Raw genomic sequence first — 21624 nt, 5'->3', positions numbered from 1 at the left:
ACGCGAAATTTTGATGAGGAAAAACTGGCATGGCCATTTTCAAAGGGGCCCCTTGAACTCTGACCTCCAGATATGTGAATGAAAATGGGTTTTATGGGTACCCACGAGTCTCCCCTTTAGACATATACAGTATGTCTCGGATGCAGTGACACAAAATGGAATGTTTTGTAATGTTGGAGACAACCCTGCACTAGTAAAAGCTCCAAAGCGTGTTGTGAGGAAATATGACCCTGAATACTTTGGATTCATAATGGCAGTCAGTGATGGGTGAGGGTAAGCTTAATATGTATGTGGGTCATTACACCTGACGGTGGCATAACACATATTTATAGACCAGTTTGTCATTTATTTGGGAAGGTAGTCCCCAGAATTTTTTTAACAATCAGAAGTGGGCCTCAAGTTATGAAAGGTTGAGAAACCCTGATATAAACCATAGAAACTGGTGGAATCTACCCTTTTGCCTGTTATGACTATGGAGATGTGTTGCTTCTGCTCATTGTCTTCACAAGCTGGATAGCGTGTATCACGGGTCACTGAGATTCATTACAAACTGTCGTTCTTTGACTCACCATTGTGTACTCTACTCTAAAGTGAATTGATCATCCTTATGTTCTCGTCGCCTCAGTCATTGGTATGTGTTTATCTACAAAAGCATTCTGGGTTTAGTTCCTTCTTACTTGTCTTCACTTTTAAAAAGGAAACTGGAAGTCATAATCTTCGTTCTATGGACATTTTGCAATTTGTTGTTCCCAAAGTACGGACTGAATTAGGAAAGAAAGCTTTTAGGTTTTCGGTACCTACTGCGTGGAATAATTTACAATCTTCAACTTCAAAGGCTCTGGTGAAATCGCTGCAGTCCAGGTTGTCTGTGTGCAAGTGTTTTGTATGAGCAAGTTTTAATGTTGTTAATTTATGTGTTGTCTGTTACTTGCACTAAAACTGTCTTGCTCCTATCTTGGCCAGCTCTCCCTTGTAAAAGAGATCTTTGATCTCAATGGGCCTAACCAAAAGGAACTGAATACCTCTTCAAACTACAATTAAATGTAAAGGAGAAAAAACGCTTTTATTCTGAAGGAACAACAGTTTAGTTGTGCGTGTTGCTTCCGGTGGTTGGTTAGCTTGACGTCAGAGTGCAGGCAGTTGGCTGCTGCTGCTGGATTTAGGAGACAAAAAAATGGACAGTCAAGGGAGAAAAGTCGTGGTTTGTGACAATGGAACCGGGGTAAGTTTGAGAACAAGGCGGCAGTGTTTAAATCTCACACCTGTGTCGCTCCGTGTCGGTGCAGTTTGATGAGAAAAACGGAGAGAAGTGGAAACAGGAAGTAACCGGGGAGCTAACATGCTAACATGCTAACAGTTAGCAGTTAGCTTGACTGGGTGGGTTGATGGAGGAATGTGTCTGTCAGCTGGATTCAGATCATTCATCTGCAGCTGCAGCAGGGATACAGTAACATTATGCACTGACAGCTAATGCACAGTTAAACCCAACACTATAATAATAATAATAATAATATCCTCAAGTAAGCACTAAACATTTAAAAGCACCTAATTACTGAGTCATAATGTATATTAATGTGATTTCTGGTAGCTTTACATGCTCAGGTAAGCTAGCTTCCTGTCCTTAGCTTTGTTTATTACATAAATACTCAAAGCAGAACCACCACACACCAGCTAGTTAAAAAGATCACGTTTTAAAGGACAGAATGATAATTTAATTTTATTTAATTTTCAGTTAGCTAGGTTATGTTGTTCATTGTGTGCAATATTAATGAACCAACATGTGCAATATTACAAATGTGTCTGTTTGTTAGCTTACTTGACCTTTTTTATTTTACTTATCTTATCTTATTTACTAATTTTACTAAATGTATCTTACTTAATTGTTATTCTATTAGGCAACTGGTGCTAGAAATAGCACTTTTTTATTTTATACACTTGAACTTGTTGTAATTTTGTTGTATTATTGAGCAATCTCTGGCACAATGATTTCCTTCAGGATTAATAAAGTTCTATCTTATCTTATCTTATGCTTACTAGGTTAGCTCAGTTCCTAATTCAAACGACCCCGCCCTCATACACATAGAGTACAGTTGTCAGCAGCATGTCTTTAAATGGTCACATTATATCTGTAGCTTTTAAAAATGCTAAATGAATTCAACTATATCGCCCAGTAAATGTGAAGTGAGGAACCACTGCACCAACGCGGAAGTTGAGGCAGTTCTTCCATGTAAGGCAACTTGTCAGATCTGCTGCAGCTTTCACCAGCGGTGGTAGAAGTATTCACATCCTTTACTTCAGTCAAAGTACTAATACCACACTGTGGTGAAAACTCCCCACTACAAGAAAAAGTCCTGCATTCAAAACCTTACTTCAGTAAAAGTATGGAAGTATTATAAGCACGGTCTGAAATCAAGTTTTTTCCTCACCTGCCACTGTTTATTTGTTTATTTGTTTTGCACAATTTAAGACTATACAACATTAAAAAAAAAGAAAAGAATAATATACAGTGCAGGAAGAGGCAAAAAAAAACACTGGGCTTATCTGAAGCCTCTACCTAGAGACAAGATTAATATAAAGAAATAATATGACTACATAATAATGATAACAAACAAGGAGGACAAGATATATATATATATATATATATATATATATATATATATATATATATAAATATATATAAATAAAAAAGACAAGTGTGTGTGTGTGTTGCGTGGAAGTGTATGGTTAGTGTTTGTGAGGAGGAGATTGATTTAAATATCTATTAAGTCGTCTGGGCAATCATAACCAAACAACATTGTGAGTGGGAAAAAAATAAAAAACATAAAAACAGATACATGGACAACATGGGGAAAAATATTACAAGACAGCAATTAAACCTGCTGTGGCAGGTCACTGAAAATTTCTACCAGGCACTCAATACTTTTGTCTGACACTTTTGAAATCTATGTAGAACTCTTTAGATTTGTTAAGACAGTAGAAATATGGAATATATCACGTAACCTAAAGCCAGAGTTGGTAATATTCTTCAAAAACATATTTTACTATATCTTTTTTTAAATACTCATTACACCCCAACAGCAATCGATAAATCAAATGCTCTGACAAAAAAAGTATAAAATCCAGCATCTGTAGCTGTCCCAGGACTGTAAGCCCGTTCCAATCATTTTATTCGGCTCAAATATTCTTAATATAATATTTCTCATTATAAGGAAACCTCTATCTGCCATGGTGGCAGGTGACCTGACATTTTTACCTGCCACAGCCAACATGTACCCTGTATTTGGCAGGTGGCAGATGCTAATTTTCATTCCCTGATTATAAATGTAAATGTACTTAAAGTATGAGAAGTAAAAGTAGGCCTACTCATTGTGCAGTAAAATGTTCCCGGTCAGTGTTTTACTATTATATAAAATAAAATGATTAATATAATAGAAATATGTGGGCTTGATCCGGGAGAGGTCAGGTAGCATTCCCGGGCCTCCTGCTATGTTCTTGTCTTGTCCTCTGGGTAAAAGTTGAGCAGATTTTAAATTGTGCTGTTGACAATGACACATCTGATACATTTTCAGGAAGAAAAAAAACATTGTAAAATAGGCCATGATTCTTACTGTGGTCTTGTTTTTATAACTGAGGTTAGAGATGCACAGATTTGGTCTGTTGGATTTCTGTCGGCCCCAATACTGACCGATCAGACATTGGCCAGACATGACTGATCCACAATGACTACAGTTTTCTGTTCTGCTCAGCTCATTTACTGTGGAGGGCTGACGTTGATTCATAAAGCTACTGCTGACGCCGCTACACTTCCTGCATGTACTTCAAAACAAAATCATTTTATTATGAAGGAATAGTCATTTTGAAACTTTGCACGGATGAAATATTTTTTGTTATGTGTTTTATCAAAGCTTGTTGAAGGAGAGAGTTCAGAAAACTAACTCTGATATTACATCTTTGTAACGATGAACTTTTAACAACTGGATAAAATAAAAGCCCTGCAGGGAGCTCTGTTGTTTGGCAGGCCAGATTTGGTTTGTGAGGAAAAGATGGAGCCATGCACAGATGAATCAATTCATAAACATTTGAAGCAATGTAATTAAATTGATCATGAGCCTTAAAGGGATGTGTGATTATGAACATCACCATGTATAGTTAGGAATTGATGTGTAGATTCAGCCTCACTCGTTTATTGTCCGTTGATCATATTGTGACAAAGTTCTCAAATACACTGTGGTTCACAAAAGTCTGACTCTATGATCTTATATCTGTCTTATAACCTACAGGATTTTGCTCTAGTAAAACACTTTACTCAATGAACATGCATTGTACTTTACCATGTTATTTTTTCCCTTCTTTTCTTCTTTCAATCCCATCCTAGTTTGTCAAGTGCGGCTATGCAGGCTCCAACTTCCCTGAACACATTTTCCCAGCGCTGGTTGGCCGGCCAATCATCCGCTCCACAGCTAAAGTTGGCAACATTGAAATCAAGGTAACATTGAAATCTTCATTGGATGTATCAGGACAGCCGGTGGGATAACATAAGTGATCATGTATGATAGCGCAGGGATTTTTGGCCATGTTATATGGAGTTCTAAGATTTTTGCATGCTAATCAAACAATGCAGCAGCTAATTTCAATGATTTACTTTAGACAGACAGGAGGGAAGTAATTTGATAAATCAGCTGCTGATAAAAGAAGACTATTCCACTTGTATGCCTCACAGTACTCCATTCAGTACTTTAATGCTGCACTTCCCAGGAGGTGGAGCTTCTACCACCAGTGTGTGCACAGGTGTGTTGCATCCAATGATTAGAATGGGTTTGGTTATTTTTACCTGTATGCTCTGATGAAAGTCTGTTAGAACGAAAGGTCAAATATAGTGAAACACTGCATAGATCTAAGTGTGCAGATATCTCTTTTACCAGTTTGGACTTTTTGAGACTTCCAGCACCTTAAGGCTGGCCCACACTAAAAGATTTTCCCTCTGCTTCATTCAGCTTGGTTCCCAATTGGCTATCATTCTTTCCCACGTGACTGCGTCATCGGCTGTCCTCGGTGTGCCCCACATACAACAGGATATCTAATTCAATCTAAGCAAATATTGAACATGTTTAATATTTATGATTTGAAATCGGTACGGCCAGGATGGACTTTCAAGCCGATTAGGGGATGTAAAAAATACTCCTAACATACCTCACACCACAGGAATATCTGGAAAGATAATCTTTAGAACCATCAAAAAAATCTGGATTTTTAGCAAAGATAAAGCCGGGTGTAGCGGTGGTCATCCTGCATGATAAATCAGCTGCTGAAATGAAAACCTTGTGGCTTTGCACTGTAACAGAGAAACACCAGCCAACAATAGTGAAGAAAAGCAGCAGGTAAAGAGCTAACATCCGCTTGTCCAAAGTATGTCTCTCAATCTGCTGAACGGTTGACCTCTGACATCTCGCAGGACCTGATGGTGGGGAATGAGGCCAGCGAGCTGCGCTCCATGTTGGAGGTGAACTACCCCATGGAGAACGGTATCGTCAGGAACTGGGACGACATGAAGCACCTGTGGGACTACACCTTCGGCCCAGAGAAACTCAACATCGACTCGAGCGACTGCAAGATCCTACTGACCGAGCCGCCTATGAACCCCACCAAGAACAGAGAAAAGATTATAGAGGTGGGCAGAATCATATGTAACATTCCAGATGTTTTAACTTTGTCTTAGAGACTGGGGCAGTGTGACGTGTCCCTCCTATTGTAATGACAGTCATAAGTCTAATTGATTATATAAAACTACACGTGCGTCACTTGTGGCAGAAACACAAAAACATATCTATGTTGTGCTTTAGTAGTTAACTGATACTTTCTGTTTGTCTTCTGCCAGGTGATGTTTGAAACGTACCAGTTCAGAGGAGTTTATATCGCTATCCAGGCCGTCCTCACTCTCTACGCTCAAGGTTTGTTTGTCTCCGTAACACTCATGACCACTCCTAAACCAGAAAAGCCTGAATTCTCTGAACAAAATGTATGTGTGCTACTTTAGCAAAAAGCCACTAGCTGTATGTCAAAAGTCAAAATGTATTTAAAAAAGATACATATAATAATTTCCAAAATTCCCATGTTTTTATCTAACAAAATATTCTGCTTAAATCCATATTTGTTGTCGTTTAGCCTTTAAAAAAACAACATTTTCACTGCGGTCAAAACTGTCTCCCACTTGCCGCAGCGAGGCACGCACGTGTATTAACGAGGCGGTCTAGCAGCAATCTAACAGCACCATAAATTAAATTAATATAACCACAATAACGCAAAACCATATTTCCCCATTATTATTTTTTTAGGGTGATAACGTCATAAAATATGACAACAGACAATCAAAGCTTCATTCAAAAACCTCAATCAAAGGTTTAAATGTAAAAAAACAAAAAACATATCCATAACGTTAACTACTCTTATGGAGCACAGAGTGAAGTTTTGTTGAGCAGGTATGTGGAGAACGGAGATGCGGTCAGATCCATGGAAAACAGACGACAAAGTGGTTTGTAATTAAGGATTTAAAATTCATCAATTCAATCTTTCGTGCTGATTAACGAGGCTCAGCGGGCGGACATGCCGCTCCACCAGAAACATCTTTTAATGATTCTAGAGATAATTTTTATAGCATCTTAGTTCTGATAGTAAGTTAGTTCAAATCGCCTTAATATTGGCAAATGAAAAACCAATCGTCGATCATCCCTTCAATCGTCGATATACGATCCTATCGCCATTCGGCACAAGCCTATTTGGGTGATACACATCTTTGCATATCTTTGTTTTAGGACTGCTGACTGGAGTTGTGGTCGACTCTGGTGACGGCGTCACTCACATCTGTCCGGTGTACGAAGGCTTCTCGCTGCCTCACCTGACCCGACGTCTTGACATCGCAGGGAGGGACATAACACGCTACCTCATCAAGGTACTGGCAGCCCCACACAGTGATGGACTGTCTTTATATTTCCCTCAATTCCACATTTCATTCTGACATTTGGTGGATATGTGGGGAAATGCATATGTGGTGCAAAGTATGTGTATTTATGTGGTGCTTTCCCACAAGAGCAGAAGTAGTTATAGCAACTAGGGCTGTCAAAGTTAACGCGATAATAATGCAATATTGCAAATTTGTTTTAACACCACAAATTTCTTTAACGCTTTAATGCAACTTGCGATGTTTAGGTTGTAGCGGGCTCAGTTTTAAAGCTAAAGTGAAGATAATGGCATCATATGAAACTAGAAAACCTAAAGAATCCATTGGTGAAGGAGGCTAAATAACGCTCCAAACTTACACTAAATGTCGTTGAAGAAAAACTGCCATGGCCATTTTCAAAGGGGTTGCTTGACCTCTGACCTCAAGATATGTGAATGAAAATGGGTTCTCTGGGTGTCCACGAGTCTCCCCTTTACAGACATGCCCACTTTATGATAATCACTTGCAGTTTGGGGCAAGTCATAGTCAAGTCAGCACACTGACACACTGACAGCTGTTGTTGCCTGTTGGGCTGCAGTTTGCCATGTTATGATTTGAGCATATTTTTTTGTGCTAAATGCAGTACCTGTGAGGGTTTCTGGACAATATTTGTCATTGTTTTGTGTAGTTAATTGATTTCCAATAATAAATATCACTTCCACTTCCACACAGTGAGGCATACAGCTTATTAATTAAACACTGGTATCGGATCGTTACTCGGTATCGGTCGATACCCAAAGCCCAGGTATCGCTATCCGTATCGGGACTGAAAAAGTCGGATCAGTGCATCCCTACTATTGAGGACAGTATATGTCATTGTTTTGTGTTGTTAATTGATTTCAATAATAAATATATACATACATTTACATAGAGCAGCATATTTGCCCACTCCTATGTTGATAAGAGTATTAAATACTTGACAAATCTCCCTTTAAGGTACATTTTGAACAGATACAAAAATGTGCGATTAATTTGCGATTTATCACGATTAACTTGAGGACAATCGTGCGATTAATCGCAATTATATATTTGAATTGATTGACAGCCCTAATAGCAACAGATTAAAGCTGGAGTGCGGGACATTAACATATAAATGAATGTCCGTTACATTCAAGCCCTTGCCAAACAAGTTCACACTAGGGATGTCACAATACCAGAAATGTAGCAGTTGAAATGTATGTTGTTGAGCTTAGTCTTTGTAAAATGTTAAATTAATATATTTGTATTTGATGATGACGATAACCATCAAATCCGTCCCGTCTCGTCTGTCAACCAGCTGCTACTGCTGCGAGGTTACGCCTTCAACCATTCGGCGGACTTTGAGACGGTGAGGATGATGAAGGAGAAGCTGTGCTACGTCGGTTATAACATCGAGCAGGAACAGAAGCTGGCGCTGGAGACAACGGTGCTGGTCGAGTCGTACACGGTCAGTCACAGTCATGTTAATAAACCTTATCGGTTCCTTCACTGATAATGAGGTCGCAGGTACAGACGTCATTACATTTCTGAATGCAGGGGTTTTGTTGTGTGTCCTCAGCTCCCGGACGGCAGGTTGATCAAGGTGGGAGGTGAGAGGTTCGAAGCCCCCGAGGCTCTGTTTCAACCTCACCTCATCAACGTGGAGGGGGTGGGTGTGGCCGAGCTGCTCTTCAACACCATCCATGCCGCAGATATCGATACCAGGTGAGCTGGCAGTGACCGCTCGTCTTTTAGAGTTGATGGAAACACTCAGGAAAGTTTCCTTTTTGAGTCACACGTTTCTGTCTGATATCTGTTCAACAGATAGTAAAAACCAACAGACTTCTCACAGCCAGGGTGGAGCGACGTAATAAAAAAACAAATGTTTCTGGTCATAAATCATTGTGTTTCTGATCAGGTCTGAGTTCTACAAACACATCGTCCTGTCTGGGGGCTCCACCATGTATCCCGGCCTGCCGTCCCGCCTGGAGCGCGAACTTAAGCAGCTGTACCTGGAGCGAGTGCTGAAGGGAGACGTAGACAAGCTATCGGTGAGTACAAGTGTCTGGAAAAACAAAAACGACATGTATCCTAGTGGGAAGACATCACTGATCATTTTAATGTGATGAAAACATGGAGTGTGTGTCCCCAACAGATCAGTAGCTGCCTACCACTACCTGCCTACCATAACTCATGAAATGTAGCTTACGTAGAGTGGATTAATGTGCAGTAGTGAGTTGTCTGTACAATGGGAGAGAGTGGGTCATCGTATGTTTCCAACTTTGATTTTCAGCCCATTTTAGATGTAAACTTTAACTTTATCAGGTTGATCAGTTACAGAATTTCGTTGAATATACAGTATATCACTGCTTTTTCCCCATAGTTTTCTTGTGCAGTACTCGTATGTGCCACTAGGGGGAACTGAAACCACATTCTTGTTAATGCCCTCAACACCTCAGAAATGTCTCTCTGTCATGATCCCATGATCCCATGATGACGAGGTGAAAATATAACATGTCATTGTTCCTCGAGAGGAAGCACCATCTGCTGCCCCAGCAGCCGCTCAGGGAAATCCTCCAACCTGTAATTAAAAGACAATCTTCAGTCTATTTTAGGGACCTCACAGGGCGGCGGTGGTTTCAACACGTTATTATCTCCTCCTTTTCTCTGTTGACACTCTCTGCTCTTCATTCCGCCTTATCTCGATCGCAGAAATTCAAGATCCGGATAGAGGACCCCCCTCGGCGTAAACACATGGTGTTCCTGGGCGGCGCCGTGCTGGCCGACATCATGAAGGACAAGGACAACTTCTGGATGACGCGTGAGGAGTACCAGGAGAAAGGGACGCGAGTGCTGGAGAAGCTCGGAGTCACCGTCAGATAAAACACAAACAAACAAACAAACAAAAACACTTCCCACTCCCCCCTCCCCACCGTCCCTCCATCTACCCCCCTCAGCTGATAAACATGCAACGCTTACCTTGATGTGTCTGGATGGTCACACTGTGTCATCGATTCATGCTCATTTTGAAAAGCAAAGAGGGAAGGATGGAAGGACAGAGGAAGGGAAAGAGGGATGAAGGATTTGGGGTAAGAAGTTTCATGGCGAGGGCAGGGAGTTACCAGAGTTCTTGAATATTTACCCACGACAGAGTTATGTTTTGAGATGCACGAGGTAGTGCCATTAAGTACTCCATTAAATGACTAGTACAACATTTTAGGAAATATTTGCTTTCTTGGCAAGAGTTAGATGACAAGAATGATACTACTCTCATATCTGTCTGTTTAATAAGAAGCTGTTAGCTTAGCATGAAGACTGGAAGAAAGGGGAAACAGCTTTCTACTGACCAGTTTATTCACTGGTAGCAGTGACTTACAGTGTTGTCTTCGCTACATACAGGCTGCCCTACCGTACTGGTGGAGGCCATATGCGGACTGAAAGGAAGACCTACGGACACTATGCAGGGCTTCACCTTCTGTGTGTTTCTAGGGTAAATAATTTAATCTGTCAAGGAAACTAGATTTCAGTCGGAGGTGCATTAACAATATCTTGTTTGTTTATTTGTTGATATAACATGCTTTTAATCAGAGAGCTTTAGAGGTGCTGGTTGGTGGATTTTGTTCCCTTCAGACCGAGCCAGGCTAGCTGTTTCCCTCCGTTTCCAGTCTTTATGCTAAGCTAACTGTAGCTATATATTTGCTGTACAGAAATGAGAGTGGTCATCTTAACGCGTGCAAAGAAAACAAATGAGTGTATTTCCCAAAATGTGAAACTATTCCTTTAAAGATGAAATCAATATCCATGGCAATAAGAATAGAGGCTGTTCAATGTCAAACTGTCCTGTTTACTTTGATAAAGTGCAGATATTCTAATTTCTTTTTTTTCTTTTTTTTATAGAGCAGCTCATCTGTGAGTATTTTGGGTTGTGTGTCTTTCACACAAGGCCAGAATGAGCTCCTGGCTGTTTTTCAAGTTGAAGACGATGACGCTAATAATAATAATTATTATTATTATTAGTGATGCGTTTGAGTTCCTTTCCAAAACGAGACCCCTGCCATGCAAAAAATGTGCCACCTAATCTGTCAAAACAGATGCCGGCATTAAAAATAATGCTCACAGTGTGGAGCATTACAGAGATTAGATATCAGAACAAATAGATCATCACATACTGTTTCTTTTAACATACTGATCATGAAATGCCCCTCCCTCACATTTCCTGTTTAATGTTTGGGATGAGTCACTGTACTGAAGGTGCAGGAGGGCAGGCAGACATTTTTAACTCAGCACCTCGTTTGTTGCTTGTCATTTGCTTGCTTCATGAGCGTGGAGGTTCATATCTTCCACAAGATTTAATTATGAAGATGTGAGATGAATACGTGGGAATCATCTTAAGGAAACTTGAAGTTCCTCAGTTTTTTAGTTTTCCCGCCTTCTTCCCGAATCACAGTGTTGGAAGGTTTGCTTTATGCTGGTGAGCACAGTTTTGGGTTTGGAAAAAGGCCGATTGAAGCTTTTAATGGGTTTGATTTGTCTTGTGTATCCAGTTTACCACCAACAAATCAACTGTCGCAGATCACAGAGGGTTTATGAGAGAATGGTTTCCATTCCTTAACGTCATTCCTCAGTCTTGAAGGACCGTCATACTGCATATCAACGTCATACATCAACATTTCAGTCACTGAGCAGCTCCTACAATTTGTTACAGGAAGTTAAATTAAAGAGGACCTATTATGCCTTCCCTTTCCTTTAGTCTGTTATATAGTTTTTTGTGCATTTAAAAGGTCTGTAAAGTTACAAAGCCCAAAGTCCACGCCAAAAGGAGTTACTCTCTGAGATCCATTTTACTAAGACTGCGTTCCAAAATCGTTTAAGTAATCAAAACAAACGTCATATTTGTGACCCATGCACGAGCATGTAAAAGCCCCGCAGGGAGCTGCAACGGTTAGTTTATTAATTGATTGGCAGAAATGAATTGGCAACTATTTAGATTATTGATATTTTAAGCATAAATGTCTAACACTCCCTTGTACCAGCTTCTCAGTTCTGCCTTTCTTTGTCTTTTGAGGTAGTAAACTGAATATCTTTGGGTTTTTGGAAGAAACATTTGAAGATGTCGCCTTGTGCTTAAGAAAACTGAATTTTTCACAATTTTATAGACCAAACGATTATTTGATTTATCGAGAAAATAACCAGCCACCAAGATTGATCGATAATAAAAATTATTGTCAGTTGCAGCGCAACAAATTTATCTTCAATTTGCGAGCGGCAAATGTTTTGTGAACAGAAATCTTGCATCTTTAATTTTACATGATCTTTATCGACTGTAATGGAAGAGGCCTTTTTTTGTAATGGAAGAGCCGCTCAGTGGGCGATACAGGACTGTGATATGTTATATGACGGTCCTGGATTATGGCTAGTCATTTCTCTTGTGCCAATAATGCACCATGCTTTCAATTCCACTGAGGCTCCATTTGCTTCTTCTTTTTTAACGTTTTATGTTCCTGATCATTGATGTGCTTTTTGTTTCAGAGGAGACCAGGTTTCTCTCTTATATGCGTGATTGTGCAGCTGTTTGTTGACCTGTATCATTCACAATGTTCACTGTGGTCACAGTGAAGCTTTCTGTCCTCAACAGCTGATCTGGGTTCAGTCATCACTACCATTCTGAAATGTGTGGTGAACAAATTGATTGGCTGGTCCTGGGTCAGATGTTGGGGGCAAAATGAAACATATCCTGTTTTAAGAAGGAATTGTCCAATAGGAAACAAATCCCTGTGTTGGTCTGGAAGGAGGAAACGAGGTGTGGGAAGTCGAGTCAAACTGTGTTAGTGGATGATGCAAACATTTCTGGAACCATAAACAATCTCATTGGTTGAGAGAAATCTCAGTGGGCGGAGCAAAATAAAACAAATGTTTTGCCAAGTAACATAGAAACCTGATAAGAAGAGATAAGAAAGCTAATATTATGACTGTTAGTATCCTGCCGTACCATACCAGCCTGTTGGTAGTTAGTTGCCATGTTGAGAGCTGTGCGGAGGCAATAAAGTGCTCCCAATCTCGCATTTAGCACCTTTAAGGCCAATATTTATATTATAGAAAAATGTAGTATTAGTATATTGGCTGATGGACACACCGCAGAGAGCAGCTCTTCTCCAGTAAACCATGCTTTATAGACCAAACATTTTTGGCTATTTTGCGTTCACCAGGGTGCTTTTTATCTTGTATTGCAAGTACTTCTTTCTCCACTTCATCAGCCAACACACAGTATTTGCAGAAACAAGTATAATAAATAATAATAAACTTTATTTATACAGGATTTTACAAAATAAAGTTTTGTTTTACATGGTTGGACCGGAATTAAACCATTTCAGGAAGCAATGAGGCAAATAAAATCAGATAATTAAATGGAATAAAATACCCAAAAATAATATAATATTAATATTAATTATGATTTTTACCTACTGTAAGTTCACATAAATAATTTAATGAGATTATATTACAGCCATCGGTTATAAGATTAAGCCTCGGAAAAAATCATCTTTCTAATGTTGAGTGGCTGTAGATACTACAGTACCCATGAGCCTCAGCGTCAGTTGCAGTCAGGACCCAAATGTGTTAAATTGAGCCCTGAACACATGCTCTGTACAACCAATGAGATAATTCTGGGATGTTTGTACATCTAAAACACGAAATCTGCACTCTGGAAGTCTTTTCCATTTGAATTTGCATTCCTCTCATCCTGAATCTTACGGTTTTCTTTTTCCTCATCATGACCACACCTCCCTCTCCTTCTCGGTCTCGGCTGTACTGAAGATGAATTTGTGGGTTTGGGGTTGCAGGAGAAGGTGATTTTGTGTTGGTTACTGAAATATTATTTGTAATATTAATTAGAATCTGGTGTCAGGAAGTGGAGACCACGTAAAAGCTGGTATTTGTGGTTTTCCGTCTCGGCTCTTATGTGTATATTGGAGGCACTTGGCTCACATATATAAATATAAATGTATAATTTCCTCTTGACAAACACGGTCATCAAGTGCCAAGTACAGTTATTCTTGCTGGATATTATTTTTGGTCGTCCTTTTTATGTTTTGTTTATAGCATAACTGCCAACCGCTGATTTAAATAAAGCAAAGTGATTTATAGACGCCTGGTGCTGCTGTGTCTTCATGTCTGTTGTCTGAAATGGCGATGACACCGTCCTCTGCGAGATGGGATTAAAGGGAAGATTTAGAATGAAGCAGCTCATCTCTTTCTTGTGCGGTTTTAAGGATCTCCAGAGCCGACAAAGGACAGAGGACGGACAGAATGTGGGTCTCATTATGGAGGATGAAACCTGCTGCTTTAGAGGGTCACTGTTGCACAACCAAACTCCAGACGCCGGCTGCTTTTGATGTGGGACGGTTTCCCGGGCGCTGACTGAGGAATTCACACACACTTTCGTATCTATGGTAACGGGATTCAAACAACAGAGCGAATCCAGCTCACCTTGGTGCCATCACATTGCCTCCGTGTGTTCATCTTGGTATTTGGCAGTCGTGTCTAGAATGGAACCCACGAGTTGTAGAAACTGGTTAAGGTTAGGCATTGATCTCGACAAGTTAATGTTCGGATAGGTCGTCGGGCAGCGAGTCTCGCGACAGTTTTTGTAAGTTTTTGCAGATCTCAGATCAGATTTCGCAATTTGCGGGTTACCTTCTAGACACGACCGTATTTAGCTGTCGACATCTTGTTTTTTTGTAACCAAAAATGACACAAAAGGGTGGAGCTAAGTACAACTGAATGCTGAATAAGACATTTTTAAGCGACCAAAAATGTTACAATTAACTTTCATGAACTAAAAACACACTGAAAGTTTTAAAGTTGTAAGACAAAAACGCGGACCGGACAACGTCATGGTAGTGACCTGTCAATCACAAGGTAGCCACGCCCTAAAGCATTCCCTGCTTTATGGTCTATTTGACTCTAAATGGGACCATAATTTACTAAATGAACATCATGTTGTATTGAAGAAGACTTGAAACTAGCGATTGAGATCATAAACTCATGTTTACAATGTTTACTGAGGTAATAAATCAAGTGAGAAGTAGGCTCATTTTCTCATAGACTTCTATACAATCAGACTTCTTTTTGCAACCAGAGGAGTCGCCCCCTGCTGGCTATTAGAAAGAATGCAGGTTTAAGGCACTTCCACATTGGCTTCACTTCTCAGACCCGGAGGTTGCCCACTGCTTTCCAAGCATGTCGGAGAACTACGGTGGTCATCGGGTAACGTAAAAACGTGAAAGGCTCTCTCTAGAGCCAGTGTTTGGTTTGTCCGTTCTGGGCATGGATGTATAAAGAGAACTGGATACAGCGTTGGAGGCGGGGCCCCGTTCATTCCTATGGGAGTTTCTCTGTGGCACATGAAGCCAAAATGGCTCGACTTCCGACTGGAAAAGTACCCGGATCTTCCGGCGTTCTTCCGCATCTATTGGGCCCATAGAGCAGGTGCAGTAGTGTCCGCTCAGTCACGGGGATGCCATTTGGCCAAAAAGACTTTTTCCCATAGACTTACATTGGGAAAGAGACGTCTGTAACTCAGCGGATAATTTTTTTTGAGGGCAATCAACTTCAGAGTATGAACTTGTGAATAGTCCTTATTTAAATCATTAAATCCTAAAAGTTATAAAATGCACTAATAGCTGAATCAAGAGTTATTTCTCTTCCTCCGTTCATGTGAATGAGACCCAGACCGAGGCTGGAGTGAGAGCTGGGAGGCGGGGTTAAAGGAAACGCTTCTGCGCCTACTCTATGGGCCAATGCGGAAGATCGCCAGATGATCCGGGTACTTTATCACTCGACAGTCGAGCCATTTTGGCATCATGCGCCACAGCAACTCTCATAGGAATGAACTGGGGCCCGCCTCCAACGCTGTATCCAGTTCTCTTTATACATCCATGACCGGCCCCCCTATGTAGATTTGAAGGGCTCATTCTAAATTAACAAAACAAGTTCCAGGTGATTATACACTAAAGAAAACATAGTTATGGATATTATATTCCATTATATTCCCCTAAATCCTGCACACTGTTCCTTTAAGTAAAAGATATGAGTACTTCCTCATCCACTGCTGGTCAGTACCAGACACAAGTTGTCATCAACCATGACACACACATCCAGTGTCCAAACTAAACTACATGTTTTTGATATAACTCAAAAAGAAGCAGCAATCAAACGTTGTTGTTGACTTGAAGATGCACTCAAGAAAAATACATAAAAACAACCTAATTACCATAAACAAGGCTGGAAAATCACCCCTGCAAAGATCCAGAGACCCTGTGTGTGTGTGTGTGTGTGTGTGTGTGTGTGTGTGTGTGTGTGTGTGTGTGTGTGTGTGTGTGTCGGGCCTCCCCAGCAGAGCAGAGTGTGAGGAATCCAGCGGGTCGGGTCGCTCGTCTGGGCCTGATTTACTGAGGCCCCAGTGAGTCTGCCTGCCTCGCTTTGTTTACGCGGATGAAATCTGAAACAAATGTGACTGCGATAGACCACCAACCCCGCCAGCACACCACCCCTCCCATCCCATCCTGCTCTCAAACACTGTGTGTGTGTATGTGTGTGTGTGTGTGTGTGTGTGTGTGTGTGTGTGTGTGTGCTGTTTTCTGCAGCGCTAAATGAACACGATCTGACCTGACCTGACTGTCCATCTATGTGACACTTTTAAGATATCTCAACATCATCCAAACTGATTCTGCTGTATCAAATCAATAACCAAAAGTCTCTTTTACCTCAAATATAACATCATCAAACACAATTCTTACAGTTTTAAAGGAATAATTGATGAGAAAGCTGATATATAGTTCCTTATTTTTTTTTAATAATCCCACAACATGTGCTCTGTATCTGTTACCTGCAGTAACACCTGTGTTCCCATCATCTGACCTCGCCCGCCCACCTGCACACCTGGTCCCACTTCCCCATCAGCCCAGTAGCATCTAGTATATCAGCACATTCCCAGTCATTCACTCAGATCATGTGTGTTCAACTTCCAGCCTTCATCATCTCTGCCTGCTTTTTGGATTTCTGCTCTTTTACCTGATCTAGATAAGTGTAACTGGATAAGTTTGTCTTCCCTTCCTCACCTGTCTTTTATTGACTTTTGTCTGTTTTCTGACCAGTAAAACATTTATCTTTTAACTGTTTATTAAAGTTCCCAAATTTGACATGTTTGCTGAATTTCAAGGTCCAGTGTGTAGCAATTCGGGGGATCTATTAGCAGAAATTTAATATCATATTCATAACTATGTTTTCATTAGTATATAATCACCTGAAACTAAGAATTGTTGTGTGTCGTTAGCTTAGAATGAGCCCTTCATATCTACATAAGGAGCTGGTCCTCTTCACGGAGTCCGCCTTGTTCTACAGTAGCCCAGAATGAATAAACCAAACACTGGCTCTAGAGAGAGCATTTCATGTTTTTACATTACCTGAAGGCTACCGTTGTGCAATTGTGGTAATGTGAGCCACAGAGTACAAAATCGTAGTACCGCCAGCCGCCGTCTGACTTCCGTTGCTCCTAAAGTAGTGTTATTATGGTAAGGATGACCTCTGAGCGAAGAGTGATCAGAGCGGTATTCAGTTGGTTGCAATCTGCAACCACACCACTAGATGCCGCCAAATCCTACACAGTGTACACCTTTAATTCAATTTAGGTTAAAGTCAAAATGTGTTATTGTGCAGCCTCATTTTATACAACATCCCACAAATGATTTCTTTTTTTTATAATCCCAAAGTTGTTGTTGCCCCTAAAATGTAGTGAAACAGCCCACAAAATGTATAGTTCTTTTCATACCAAAGTTTGTTATATTGCTTATAAATCCCTAAATTAGTGATTGCACCCCCCAAATTTGTACAACTTTTATAATTGTCATATAGTGTCCTTAACTCATACAATACAGTAATATGTCAAATTTGACAACTGCCATTTTTTTTTTTTTTACAATCCCAAAGTTTGGTAAAGTGCCTGTGAAATCCCAAAATATGGAGTCAGGAATACAAAGAACATGTTTGAGGACTTTTGTGTTTTAAGATTATTGTGTGATTGTCTCAGAAACACACACACACACACACACACACACACACACACACACACACACACACACACACACAGGCTGTTTCTTTAGTTTCCAGATGATGCATTTGTATTTATACACATCTCATTGTCTCTTAGAAGAGATTTACATCCATCATATTAGAAACAATAAAAAAATAGAACTGAAAATGTACATCATACACTTGATACATATACATATACATATACATATATATGTATATGTATATTCTGTTTTTTTACATAGGTAAAAATGTGAATTATATAAAAAAGACAAACCAATGAATACAACCTTTGCTCTTATTTTTTTTTCTTTTACACAGTTATTATTTTCTGAAATATACATCAGGACATAAATGAAGAGGAGGCTTCAGGCACTTTCCTTTAATAGCTGAAGTGAGCGCAGGCCGGAGACGCTGTGCCCGACACACTGACTGCTTTTGGTTCACTTTCCTCGCCACAGATAGAAAAGTAAATGTGGGAATCTTCTCTACAACGGATGGCAGCAGTATCATGAAGCTTGACTGACAGGAAACACAGCAGAGAGAGGTGAGACAGACAGACAGACAGACCGACAGACGGGACGACAGCTTTGTAACAGAGGGCTTCACTCCTTCTGATTGCTGCTCGCTTCAGCCTTCAGAGTCTCTTATTAAATTAAAGGTGCATTTATCATTCTGGTGGTTTTGTATGTTGTAGATGTTTAATACAAATTGCCTGCATGATTTATGTTTTACATCACTGCCAAACATCTTCCAAATCATAACCATTAGTTATTTTAATTCATTTTATACCATTCAGGCAGCAAATGGTTTGAATCTGAAAATTGTATGAAAATAAAATAGAGACTTGAAACTTGCTACGGATATATAAACCTAGTCAACACTTAGTTGACGCAGTTGTGAGATTATTTTGAAGTTTTCCTACCATTAAAGGACCGTACCCGTTTTAGCCAACTGCTAATCATGTGTACTTTTCATTACAGCTAACTATCTTTTGTAAATTATGTGCTGTGTTTTAGAAAAGTCAGTGTATGTTTTCTACCATTCCAAGCAGCCACTTGTTTCCATTTATTTCTGAATTACATAACAAGACTGAGGCCTTTCGTCCACACGTAAACGGCGTTTTAGGTCACTGAAAACGGAGCTTTTAGAAAACTCCGGCCAGGGTGAAGATTTTCAGAAACTCTGTTTTCAGTGTTGTCTCGTAGAGTTCTATTTCGTTCTAACTGCGCGTGTGCGAGATGGATAACATCCAGTGTTAAGCACTGCCTCTGGCGGTCATCCAGAACTCATAGAACCGTAGTTGCATACGTAACTCTCGTTTTGGCTTGTAACGTCAGAGTGTGCATATGGCAAACCGTTTTAACATTTAATAGGTAGACAGGATATTCATTAGAGATATCTGCAATGTCATTTTACCTGGTCAAAACTCTAATTCAAGATATTCCTAATTCTATTTTGACGAGGCAAAACTCTAATTTTAGATATCCGTAATTACATTTTGACTAGTACGATTCAAACTACTTTTGCCATTCATGTGTATGGAGTTTCTCATTACAGATATCTACAATTCAGTTGCAGTTGTCATTTTGTCACTGATGTTACCATTGTGCATATTGTAGCACATATTTCACCAATCAATCTGCACTTAAACCTTAACATTACGATAACGTAGCGCTGATGAACATTTATGTGGATTTAGCGTTCACTATGAATGATTATAAAACTCAAGGAAGTTTCAACAGTTTTCTAATCGATGTTGTATGCAAATGATTGGATGTCTGGAAAACTAAAAAAAATACATTCAAAATTTTAAAACTGTATCGTGTGTATCAAAAAGCTCAAACTCAGCTTAAACTGTGACCCACAAGGTTGGAAAGTTGGATGAAAAAGAGCAAAAATTGTATGTAAAACACAAAATTCTTCTCATCCATTGAATGCACCACCAAAACGGTCCCTGCGTGGAACTGTGGAACAACATGATGACAAAGTAAAAATAAAATATATAATATAAACAATTAAAAATGTAATAAATAAAGCTAAATTAAAGATCAATGATGCAAATCAAGTTTCAAGTCATTGCGAGTTGATTTTCATAAAACTGACCTGAGACCAGTGGCGGCCTCGGAGGAAGGAAATCAAACCACAAACTGATGGTATCATTTGGAAAATGTTCAGCAGCTTTAAGACTTAAACTGAAGCTACATGAGACAAACTGTGGGACCTGCTTCATCACAGCAAACGGTCCGACTGGTTGTTTAGTTTGTTTCCACATTCAGAAGAATTACGAGTTGTCAAAACTTTTACGTGATCGTTAAGTCGAGACTCACACAAGAAAAATTAAACAAAGAAGAAAGAAAACACCAAAGCACCTGCTCCCGCCCGCATGACAAGGACAATAAATAATTTAGCATGAAGTTTGTTCTTCTGTGTAGTGATGAAGACTGAGTTATTGTATACAGAACTGCTGTAGCTTATTCACTAGTTTTAGCTTTGAGAGAATCACAACCACTCAGTGTTCAGGCCTCTCGCTCACACGGTTAATAAACTCTGTGAAATGAGCACAAAGTCTTAAAATGAAGATTTAAGATTGAATCCGTTTCTTTACGAGAGATACTCAATAAATCATCGAGCGATGGAACACCTTACCGTAAAGTCGTTTATAAAATGTTTAGATTGTATTTATTTACACAAGAAATGGAGTCCATCTTTATCCGTCCTAATGTATTTGTAATCAGAGGATGTGTGTTGATTTACTGATTACTTTGGATCTCTAAGAGGTGATCTAATTATGAATCCGTCGTACTAGACAGGTTCTGAATGATTGTGTTTGTCGTCAGTACTGTTGGCGTCTTATGGTGTATATGGATGTCCAACCCGGTCTCACGGGAAGGTGTAAAAATACCTCGGACATTACACGGACATTCCGCGTGTCATGAGTACGCATTTTAGCCTTTTTGTGTGTCATTTGTACGCCACAAAACACTAACTAAGGTTCAGGCAAGAAAACCACTTAGTTAGGTTAAGGAAAAAAACGTCATGGTTGGGCTTAAAATCAGTACGTAAACTAAGTAAAACACGTAGAGAAACAACGTAACACAACTACGGAAAACACGTCACAAACATCGATTAAAAAAACAATCATCACGTGACAAAGGTCACTAACGTAACTTATAAAACAAGACACCGGTCAACACAGGTCTTCTGGTTAAAAGTCCGGGGATTGTTGGACCCACCCACCATAAGTGGTCTTTAGTGCTTTTAATATTACATCACTGAATCTTACCAAAGTATTTATACGCGGACGTGTTTCCATTGCAGTCAATGCAGGATACATGGCGTATAATTGAGACGTGGAAATCAAGAAAGGCATACTTATTGCACGCTAAATACCTTAAACCACATTATTGTGGCATTTATACAACTTTTCGTGCAAACGGGCTGGGATGTTTTTCTCACTGAAGTGTTGTAAATACATGATTTGGACAGGAAGAGTAGCGACTGTTGTTGCTACAGTGTTGTTTATCTGCATTTTCAGACTTTGTGCTCATTTCGTAAAAATATTGTGGGATCAAAGTTCTGTT

General features: G+C 39.8%; 1 protein-coding gene across 1 annotated transcript; it reads left to right on the top strand.

Moving 5' to 3' along the window:
• The first annotated feature begins 1096 nt into the window (after positions 1-1096).
• Positions 1097-14094, top strand: actr2a (actin related protein 2a). Its single transcript, XM_074629902.1, has 9 exons — positions 1097-1222; positions 4376-4486; positions 5453-5668; positions 5876-5948; positions 6810-6946; positions 8271-8420; positions 8532-8677; positions 8871-9003; positions 9665-14094. The coding sequence occupies exons 1-9, from the start codon at positions 1175-1177 to the stop codon at positions 9833-9835; spliced, it is 1185 nt and encodes a 394-aa protein (XP_074486003.1). The 5' UTR covers positions 1097-1174; the 3' UTR covers positions 9836-14094.
• The last annotated feature ends 7530 nt before the right edge of the window (positions 14095-21624 follow it).

Source organism: Sebastes fasciatus, chromosome 3 (genome assembly GCF_043250625.1).
Source record: "Sebastes fasciatus isolate fSebFas1 chromosome 3, fSebFas1.pri, whole genome shotgun sequence".
Taxonomy (NCBI): Eukaryota; Metazoa; Chordata; class Actinopteri; order Perciformes; family Sebastidae; genus Sebastes; species Sebastes fasciatus.
The sequence above is the reverse complement of the archived record's forward strand: the minus strand, read 5'-3'. Positions and strand labels throughout refer to the sequence as shown.

Bases quoted from the DNA above. Each gene is read 5' to 3' on its own strand.
- actr2a (XM_074629902.1), top strand. From the start codon at position 1,175: ATGGACAGTCAAGGGAGAAAAGTCGTGGTTTGTGACAATGGAACCGGG. The intron at 5,669-5,875 runs GTGGGCAGAATC...GTCTTCTGCCAG, and splicing joins ACAGAGAAAAGATTATAGAG to GTGATGTTTGAAACGTACCA. The intron at 5,949-6,809 runs GTTTGTTTGTCT...TCTTTGTTTTAG, and splicing joins CCTCACTCTCTACGCTCAAG to GACTGCTGACTGGAGTTGTG.